This window comes from Microchirus variegatus (genome assembly GCF_963457635.1).
Source record: "Microchirus variegatus genome assembly, chromosome: 9".
Classification (NCBI taxonomy): Eukaryota; Metazoa; Chordata; class Actinopteri; order Pleuronectiformes; family Soleidae; genus Microchirus; species Microchirus variegatus.
The window spans coordinates 2,135,265-2,145,483 of record NC_139810.1 but is presented as its reverse complement, the minus strand read 5'-3'; the positions used below and the strand labels follow the sequence as shown (position 1 = coordinate 2,145,483).

At 44.5% G+C, this 10,219-nt stretch overlaps 1 protein-coding gene across 1 annotated transcript in view; it reads left to right on the top strand.

The window, feature by feature from the left end:
* Positions 1–475: 475 nt before the first annotated feature.
* LOC310931739 (keratin, type I cytoskeletal 18-like) overlaps positions 476–10,219 on the top strand; it is a gene marked incomplete at its 3' end in the record, with an annotated part of 16,268 nt that continues 6,524 nt past the window's right edge. The window contains exons 1-7 of the mRNA XM_083894970.1: positions 476–1,049; positions 2,779–2,861; positions 3,154–3,310; positions 6,169–6,333; positions 6,421–6,546; positions 6,704–6,924; positions 8,483–8,594. Of these exons, the coding sequence (XP_083751096.1) occupies positions 564–1,049; positions 2,779–2,861; positions 3,154–3,310; positions 6,169–6,333; positions 6,421–6,546; positions 6,704–6,924; positions 8,483–8,594 (1,350 nt within the window). The 5' untranslated portion in view covers positions 476–563. The remainder of the gene's footprint in view (positions 1,050–2,778; positions 2,862–3,153; positions 3,311–6,168; positions 6,334–6,420; positions 6,547–6,703; positions 6,925–8,482; positions 8,595–10,219) is intronic.

Sequence of the window (10,219 nt, the reverse complement as noted above, 5' to 3'; positions counted from 1 at the left end):
ACATTTGTGCAGATTTTAGTTGGAGATCTTACTTTCTCTCAGATCAATAAACCTTTAAAATCACCACTCAACAGATCATTAACTCGTTTATCAGACTAAGAAGAACAGAGCATCACTGTTGACTGAAATAACGACTTCAGTCCCTTTAGTTTCACTGTTACCTTTAAATTAAAGGAGTTAAATCTGTGTTTTTTTTTCTTTTTTTTTAAACTTTACCTCTCGGTCTAATCCGCTATGATTCATGTCTTCAAAATCCCGCTGAGTCGTCACAATTTGCCCAACTTTGGAGGAGCACAAAGGCGTGCAGTGAGCCGTCCTGTGGTTTAGGCTGAGTGGAAAAAAGAGGGAGGGGACTCGGGGGTGGGGGTGGAGTTAGTGGGCGTGGCCAGAGGGGGGAGGGGGCGGAACCTGAGGGCCCGCAAAGGTTTATATAGCTCCAGAGCGTCGACTCTCCTCCTGCCTTGTGTCTGTGAGCTCCCACGTCGTCTCACCAGCCTCTGTGTCTCTGTGTGTGTGTGTGTGTCACTCTCCGCCGTCTCACTCTCTCACTCTCCGCAGCCGCAATGATGCAATCCACCAAGCAGACGTACTCCATGCGCTCGTCCACCAGCGGCGGCGGCGGCGGCGGCGGCAGGCCCGGGTCCATCTCCCTGACCCGCGCCTCTGCTCCCGTCTACAGGTCGTCCAGCGTCCACGGCGGCTCCGGGGGTCAACGCATCAGCGTCTCCAGCCGCAGCGGCCTGGGCTCCGGGATGTCCATGGGCTCCATGGGCTCCATGGGCTCCATGGGCTCCGGGGTCAGCGGCGGCGGCTTCGGCGGCGGCTACTCCGTCCAGGCGAGCGGCAAGAGCGCCGACATCATGGGCAACGAGAAGTTCGCCATGCAGAACCTGAACGACCGCCTGGCCAGCTACCTGGAGACGGTGAGGAGCCTGGAGCAGGCCAACCTCAAGCTGGAGGTGAAGATCAAGGAGGCGCTGGAGAGGAGCGGCCCCGACTTCAGGGACTACAGCAAGTACCAGGTCATCCTGGACGACCTGAGGAGGAAGGTGAGGAGCAGCTGCAGGAGGAGGGGGGATGTGTTGTTGAAGATTTAGTAGGTTCTTCAGGTCCTTCAGAAACCTTCTGTTGGAGATTCTCCATCTATGTGGTGGGTGGTGGGTGAGGGGGGGGGGGGTGGACCGGAAGGAATATGGAGGAGGAATGTTGGAACGTCACGGGTCAGAGAGCGACAGGAAAACTCAGAGGAACAACAAATCGTGAGGTTTTTTTTTATAAAAAAACAAAAAAAAGGCTCAATCTGCAGCTAACGGTCAACTTTTGTGTTTGTTTTTAACACGACACAATGTGTCGTTAGTGGAAACAATGGGTTTGAACTGAGTAGATGATAAGAGAAGAAGAGATAAGTGAGTGAGTGGGAAGAAAAGTGGAGTTTTTTGGGGGGGTTTTTATTAAAAAGACTCAAATTAGTTTCTGGAGTTGGCAAATTTATTCCAGTTTTGCTCCATTGAGCCTGAAAGTGGATTTTTCCACTTTTCTGCCACTCTCCTCAGTTTCAAAACACAGTTTCCACAGTTTCCACAGAGTTTAGCTTAATTTTCCACATGGAACATTCCAGTGGCGGACTGTTCCACCGAGACCGGCGTTTAGAAAAAACACCTCGCGCTCAGAGTTTGTGGGTTTATGTGAGTCCAGCGTGAATGAAAATGTCGACTTTTTTAAACCTTGACGTGAGTTTTGGTCAACAAACAAACACCCCCGGTCCAGGGTTAATGGAAGAGTCCACAAACTCATGCAAATACGCGGTGTGATCACACACACACACACACACACACACACACCATCACCTATGCAAATCACCTGTGAGGACACAAAGAGCAGCAGTGAAGGGACAGTTGATGCCTGGCAGCCACTGATTGGCTGGTGGACTTTGTCACCTGTGTCCTCTGTCCTGTGTCCTCTGTCGTCCACCTCTTATCTGTCCCACTGTGACTGCGTTAGCAAACACGGCGACATCTGCTTGTTTAAGCTACGTTTACCCACACACACACACACACGCACACACACACACACAGTGATAACTCAACATGTCGTACGACTTCCTTCTAGTTTGACTTTAAATCACAATAAAAGTGAATTAAAATAATTTGTATTATTTTTTTACTAAAGTTACTTTTTTTTTAGTCAGTGACCGTTTTTTTTTTTGTTTTTTTGGCGGGATTTGCACAAACGTTAGCGTTAGCTGTAAATTCACCTGTACTTTTTTTTTTTTTACGTTTTTATCTCACTCAAAAAAAGGTGCCAGGTGTATTTACACGGTCAGACCCTTCAAAAGTCAAAAGTCAGCGCTACGCTAGCTGCCTCTTTTTAAACGGTTAAACGTTTAGCATCAAATTGAGCTGCTTGTCTCGCCAAAACCCGTTTCCGTGGTAACAAACGCCGACGCTAACTCGCGCGGTGTGATCCTTTATTTAATTTTCCTCTCGCGCGATTTTTAGCATTCATGCTAAACCAGTTAGCCCCCCCTCCGCTAAAGCTGTAAAGTCCATATAATTTGTGTTTTCATACTTCAGTTACATAAGTTAACCACTATGTGGTGCATTATGTTCGTTTATAGTAAAAAAATAAATAAAATTAAACACAATGTTAAGGTCATTTATTTGACTTTATAATAATAATAATGATATATATATAATATGTAGTATTACAATAACTGGTGTTTACGCAGCTGTTGCTTCTCTTGTGACCTCGCTGACGTCCGTCCTTTTGTCCTTTCAGGTGTTCGACGCCACCACGGACAACGCCCGCCTGGTTCTCAACATCGACAACGCTCGCCTGGCGGCGGACGACTTCAGAGTGAAGTAAGGCCACGCCCCCCCCTCACTGTGACACCTCACATTATAGACAGACAGACGGCTGTGGGCGGACACACCCGCCTTTTATTGTGAAAAACACGGTGTGCAATTTGTGTTGATGTCGCGAATCATCACCTTTGCATAATAACCGGTGCGGATGTCGTAAATCAATAATTGCCCCACCACACAGCTGCTGTTAAAGTGCAGAGTGACTAATGTTGTTATAGTGTTTATCGTTGAGTTTTGATTGACGAAGCTCATTAAAAGTGACTTTTTTTTGTTTGTTGTTGTTGTTTAGGTTCGAGTCAGAGCTGGCCATCCGCCAATCCGTGGAGGCCGACATCGTGGGTCTGAGGAAGGTCATCGACGACACCAACATGAGCCGCATGAATCTGGAGAGCGAGATCGAGTCGCTGAAGGAGGAGCTCATCCACCTCAAGAAGAACCACGAGAACGTGAGTGCGACGCCCAGAGTAAAGGAACGTCCGCGGCTAATGAAGCGAGGCCCAAGAGTTCGCTCACATCTGGAAAAACTGACTTAATTATAGTTTATGAAGAAGAGTTTGGGGTTAGGGGGTTTTCATCCCATTTTAGATTGGAATTACCAAATACTGTCATCACAGTTTAATCCGAGGTTACTCACCACTTTAAAAAAAACAACAACCCTACTTTAAAATTAGTGGTAGGAAAAAATTCAAGAATGAGAACAGAAATGATCTAAAAATACTGACGTAGGATTGAAAGAAAACGTCTTTATGAGCTATAATAAAAACATATGTCACAGACATAAGGAAAGTTTGTTAAAGTCCATAAATGTGTGAGAAAACTCAAAGTAAAGTCACAAATTCATGAATATACACCCTTTACACAGGGTCTCTGCAGGTTTCAACAAGTCAAATTTAAGACTTTTTAAGACTTTTTTAAGACCATAATGAATAAAATTTAAGACCCATTTCAAATCCAAACTGGCAAAAAAGTACAAAAGACATCAATTGGGCTTAGCTGTGGGCTTACGTTAAGTTTTCTCCGCTGCTATGCTATGCTATGCTATGCTAAGCTAATGATAAACAGACCACTGCGCGCACGCAGCCCACTAGCTAGTGGTGCTCGATACTTTAGTCCCGTGTTGTAGTCATTGTTGTTATCGCAATCTCAAAAAATAGAAACATTTCAAAGCGAGACTGAAGTTTATGCACGTTTTTTAAATAAAAGTGACGTTAATAGATTTTTAAGACCTTTCAAAACTGTATTTTGAGATGAGATTTTAGCAAAATTCTAGACTCAAATGATTGGATTTAAGACTTTTTAAGACCCCGCAGATACCCTGTTACAAGTCAAATCACAAATACTACGCGAAGTACGGTGTCTACTACGTTATTTACTCTCTGGTGTACATGTCCTCAATGTGTTTTCCTGTAATCATTTGTCTTTTTTCGCGTACTCTAGTATTAGTTCAAGTCAAATATTGGTCAAAGGCCGCGTCCGCGCTCGTGTTGACGTCTTTGCTGCTTCAAGTGAATCCCAAACTAACCCCAACACTTAAAATAACTCCCGGAGACACGGCTTACGCAAACGTCCTCGCCCTTAAGACGAGCGTTCAAACATTAGCGTGTGTGTGTGTGTGTGTTCACACACTGCGGTCGACGCGTCCTTGACGGACGGGGACGTGAAGACGGAGGTTTGTAAATCCCGAGCATCTGTGTGGAAACGCTGCGGGAAAAGAAACACCAAATGACATGTCATTTACGCAGCGTTAAAAACCAAGACGCGCCCGTTTGTTTACTCCTCAGTTATTTACCTCTGACCGTAAATCTCGCGCTATTTTACGCTCGGAAGTCACGGCTCGGTCACAGTTCTGGAAGAAGAAGAAGAAAGTGAAAAAGCTGTTTTAGCCGAGTTTTACTGACGAAAAAGCTAACGGACGAAAAAGCTAACGCGGTTTTTCACAAAAAAACAGTGAAAATGCAGTAGAATAAGCCACAACTTTGATCAGTCGTGTCAGTGAAAGTCAGACGTTACGCAGATGACACTCAACTATGCACCAGTCGCACCCAAAAATGATTCCTCGATCAAACTCAGTCATAACTTTATCAAACCAAACGCTGACGTCGTCAAGACATAATAAATACAATTTAAGACCCATTTCAAATCCAAACTGGCAAAAAAGTACAATAGACATGAAGGAAAATTGGAGCCAAAAATTGTTGAACTTGCAATTCGGCTTAGCTGTGCGCTTACGTTAAGTTTTCTCCGCTGCTATGCTATGCTAAGCTAATGCTAAACAGACCGCAGCGCGCGCGCAGCCCACTAGCTAGTGGTGCTTGATACTTTAGTTCCGTGTTGTAGTTATTGTTGTTATCGCAATCTCAAAAAATAGAAACATTTCAAAGCGAGACTGAACTTTTTGTGGACAGCAGACGTGTTTGAAAAATTGGTTATGATTTGACACAATTTGTGAATCATTGTAATAAAAACATTGAGAATCGAAACAAAAGTGAATGAAAATAAGACTATTTTAGACTTATTTTATTTGAGATTCCAATTTTTTTGCGGGATTTGCACAAGCGTTGCATCTTTGCGTTAGCCGCGAATGCTCCGGTACCTTTTTGCGTTAGCATTTTTTTTGAAAAAGCCCAAAAAAAACGTACAATGACGATTTAACGGTTGCTCGGTGAAGCTACTGGCTAATTTTTCACGTTTACCGCGTTCGGCCGGCTAGACTTCCTGTTCTGGAACAGTTGCGATGTTTTTCCAAATCCAACAATTTGTCGAAAAAAGGCACCAAACGGTTTTAGCGCGATTATTTTTCTCAACAGCTCCGATCTCTTACCTGTAAACTAAAAGGTTAGCATTAGCGTTAGCATTAGCATTAGCGTTAGCATTAGCGTTAGCATTAGCGTTAGCATTAGCGTTAGCATTAGCGTTAGGGTCAGGTCCTCTCTTACTATCAATGTTTTAAGATCTTCTTTACAGTGCTTTCAATGTGGATTTCTTGAAGAGAGGGTTAGGGTAAGGGTAAGTGATAGGGTTAGCGTTAGCGTTAGGTTTAGGGTCAGGTCCTCTCTTACTATCAATGTTTTAAGATCTACTTTACAGTGCTTTTAATGTGGATTTCTTGAAGAGAGGGTTAGGGTAAGGGTTAGCGATAGGGTTAGGGTTAGCGTTAGGGTTAGCGTTAGCGTTAGGGTCAGGTTCTCTCTTACTATCAATGTTTTAAGATCTATTTTACAGTGCTTTTAATGTGGATTTCTTGAAGAGATCTCTTGTTTTTAACCCGTTTGACCTCGATTTCGACCACTTGTCTTTTCATCAGGAGGTGATGGAGCTGCGTAACCAGATCGCCCAGTCAGGGGTGCACGTGGACGTCGACGCCCCGAAGGGTCAGGACCTGTCCCAGGTCATGTCGGAGATCAGGGCCAAGTACGAGAAGATGGCGCTGAAGAACCAGGAGGAGCTGAAGGCGTGGCACGAATCGCAGGTAAATCATTGAGTCGTCGTCGGCGAACAGAGAGACTCAGAATGTAGTAAAAGCGACTTTATGGTTATAAACCCGTTGTTGTTCCAGATCACAGAAGTCCAGACCCAGGTCAGCCAGAACACAGAGGCCCTGAAGGGAGCCCAGACAGAAGTGAACGACCTGCGCAGACAGCTCCAGACCCTGGAGATCGAGCTGGAGTCGCAGAGGAGCCTGGTGAGAAGCTCACGCTCCGTCTGACAATCGCTGACTCAACTCTCGCTTCGACTCTCTCGCGTTTTTTTTTTTAATTTGTTGACGCGATGCCCGTCGCGCTCCGTTGACCCGCTTGTCAGACTTTAACCCTCTTTTTATTTCCCCCGCCGCTCTGCAGAAAGCCTCTCTGGAGGGAACGCTGATGGACACGGAGATGCGCTACAACATGGAGATCGAGTCGCTCAACGGCGTCCTCCTGGCTCTGGAGGCGGAGCTCACGCAGCTGCGCAACAACATCACGCAGCAGTCGCAGGACTACGAGACGCTGCTCAACATGAAGCTGAGGCTGGAGGCCGAGATCGCCACGTACAGGCGGCTGCTGGACGGCGGAGACTTCAAGTGTGTAGACGCATGACTTTTTGGTTGAACGGAAGTCGTTAGGCCGCCGCCGCCGCCGGTTCGCCGGTTTCTGCAGCTCTGTATTAGAATTCAACCGCGCGGTAAAGTGCATGTCGTGTGTAATCATGTGGACCCGGAACATCCGAGGTCCAAATAAACACATACATTCAATCATGTGACTCCTATCTGGATGTGTTAGTCCCAACCTGTAAGTCTGGGTAAAATGTGTATTCAAGACGTTCTTCAGCGTTACGTAAACACGTTTTTTTATGAGTTTGCCTCAGTGGAAACTCACTCGTTTACATACAAACATACATTTTGCAGTTTTTTACCAGCAAAGTTTATCTCAAAGTGAAAAAAGTTGGTGAATTAATGAAGTTTTATGAACTTTTCCCGACTTTTCTTACTCATTATGAATGGACATTAAGGTCTTATACACTCTTAGAAATGCGGGTTCCAAAAGGGTTCTTCTACAAGGGCTGAGGTTCTACCTGGAACCATTTGCACCATTTGGGTTTTTCAAGGGTTCTTGGTAACACTAATGGTTTTAGTAAGAACTATTTTGATCCAGAGAACCCTTTAAAACCCCCCCAAAAGGGTTCCAGGTGGAGCCAAAAAGGGTTCTCCTACGAGGACAAGCCGAAGAACCGTATATGGTTCTACTTAGCACTTTTTCTTCTAAGAGTGTAATTCAGAAGTGGTCAATCATTAGCATTTTCGTCAAGAAAACTCAGCTAAAACAGCTAAGCTAACGGTGCTAAAGCGCTGTAGCACCGTTAGCTTTTTCCTCAGTAAAACTCAGCTAAAACAGCAAAGCTAACGGTGCTACAGCACTGTATCATTGTTAGCTTTTTCGTCAGTAAAACTCGGCTAAAACAGCAAAGCTAGTGGCGCTACAGCACTGTAGCACCGTTAGCTTTTTCGTGAGTAAAACTCGGCTAAAACAGCAAAGCTAGTGGCGCTACAGCACTGTAGCACCGTTAGCTTTTTCGTCAGTAAAACTCGGCTACAACAGCAAAGCTAGCGGCGCTACAGCGCTGTAGCACCGCTAGCTTTTTCGTCAGTAAAACTCGGCTACAACAGCAAAGCTAGTGGCGCTACAGCACTGTAGCACCGTTAGCTTTTTCGTCAGTAAAACTCAGCTAAAACAGCAAAGCTAGCGGCGCTACAGCACTGTTAGCTTTTTCATCAGTAAAACTTGGATACAACAGCAAAGCTAACGGTGCTACAGCACTGTAGCACCGTTACACTAACCCTAACCCTAGCTTTTTTCGTCAGTAAAACTCAGCTAAAACAGCTAAGCTAGCGGCGCTACAGCACTGTAGCACCGTTAGCTTTTTCGTCAGTAAAACTCGGCTACAACAGCTAAGCTAACGGCGCTACAGCACTGTAGCACCGCTAGCTTTTTCGTCAGTAAAACTCGGCTAAATCAGCTAAGCTAACGGTTGCTACAGGACCTTTTTCACGCTGTGATCAGTCAGCGGAGGCTGAATGAATCCCTGACCTCAGTGACCAAAACGTGACCGTGAATCTGTTTTTTTTTTTTTTTTTAATCCAGGCTCCAGGACGCTCTGGAAGACCAGAAGACGGTGAGGACCAAAGTGATGACGGTGACGCAGACCGTGGTGGACGGCAAAGTGGTTTCCTCCAGCACAGAGACCAAGAACCTTTAAGAGAGCGAGCGGCGCAGAGACGCAAACGCTAACACCTTTCTATTAACCCGCGGTTCGTCCGTCGCTAACTCTTTAACGGTCGCTAGTTCAACTCCATGTCGTGCAGCTCGTTCACAGGCGGGTTTAAAAACAAACTGGACCAGAGGAAAAACAGAACCATCTGTTATTTATTTCGTCGTCTTTATTATTATTTATGTGTTTGTTTATCGATCGGAAATCAGAAAGAATCGGAGAGATTTGTCCGAGACAAAGTGATAATAAAAGTTAAAAAGTTAATTAAAAAAAAGGGTCCAATTTATAGCAAGAAAAAACATTTCATAGTTTTCATTTCGTCATCTTTTGGTTTTCTTCTTTTTTTTTTGTTCCAGTTGAATCTGCCTGTCGCTCTGTGATGTTCACGCGTTTCAATAAAGATCTGAGAATTTTCTCTTTGGTGTGAACGTGAATCTGTTAATTCTACTGAACTAATGGCTGTAAAGTGAACTTTGTAAACTGTCGGTGTTGTTTTCGCCACTTTTTTCCACGACGATAACGAGACGGTGACGAGACAAACGCGACTTTTTGACGACGAAAACATGACGAGACTTGTGTGAGTTCTCGTCGGCGAGGCGAGAGCGGACGGGAACGTTAGCGGTCGGTCCGTCGGGCGTTTGAAACGCGTGACATTTGACCGTCGGACGACGACGGATAAGGATTCCCACAGAGGGACTGAACTGCGGCTGCACTTCTTAACAAAGACAGAGGCCGACACTTGTGTGAGCGGACTCGTTAGCGTTTTTAAGCTAGCGATCTTTACGCTAACGTGTTAGCAAACAACAAACGGATGGATTATTTGGCGGCGGAAAGAAAGCAGGACGTGACAATAACCGGACACAGTAGTTAGTTAGTAGTAGTGGCTAAAGCTAGCTTTTGTTACGCTAACGTCAATTCATTGTGTGTGGGTTTCTTTAGCAGCATGTTTAGCCATGCTAAAACTGGAAACATGCCAAAACTGGAAACATGCTAAAACATGCTAAAACAACAACTGAAACATGCTAAAACTGGTTTTAGCCAACTGGACTAAAACTATCACATATAGAAGTGACTAAAATGTGACTAAACTAATAAGCATTTTAGTCCAAAAGACTAAGACTAAATCTAAGATGGTTGTCAAAAACAACACTATAAACTGTCGCCAAACACCATAGAGAAAATCAGTGATTTTAGCTCACGGCGACAGAGTAGCTGCTGCTCCTCTGCTGCCTCGTGTGGTCACTTTGTGCCACTCTGGTAAATCGGAACAAAATATTTCAAAGTCTGAAGTGGCAAAATAACACATTCGAAGCGAGCGGTGGAGGCAGCAGTGGGATAATAACTCGCGTGTGCTGTGATGTAAAAACTCTTTTTCTCTATGGGATTTGGTGCTTTTTTTTGCGATTGAATAATTAAGACACAAATGTCAGCATTACTTCAATCAAAATCTTGCTTAAAACCAAAAAAAAACCTTCACTTAAATCAAAGAATTTCATTTTCAATCAAAGTAAAAAAACAGTGTTCAAATGCATTTTTTTGAGTCTCAAATATATTTGTGCATTCTAAAAAAAAATTTCTTTGATTGAAAAGGTTCTTTTTGATTGAAGTGA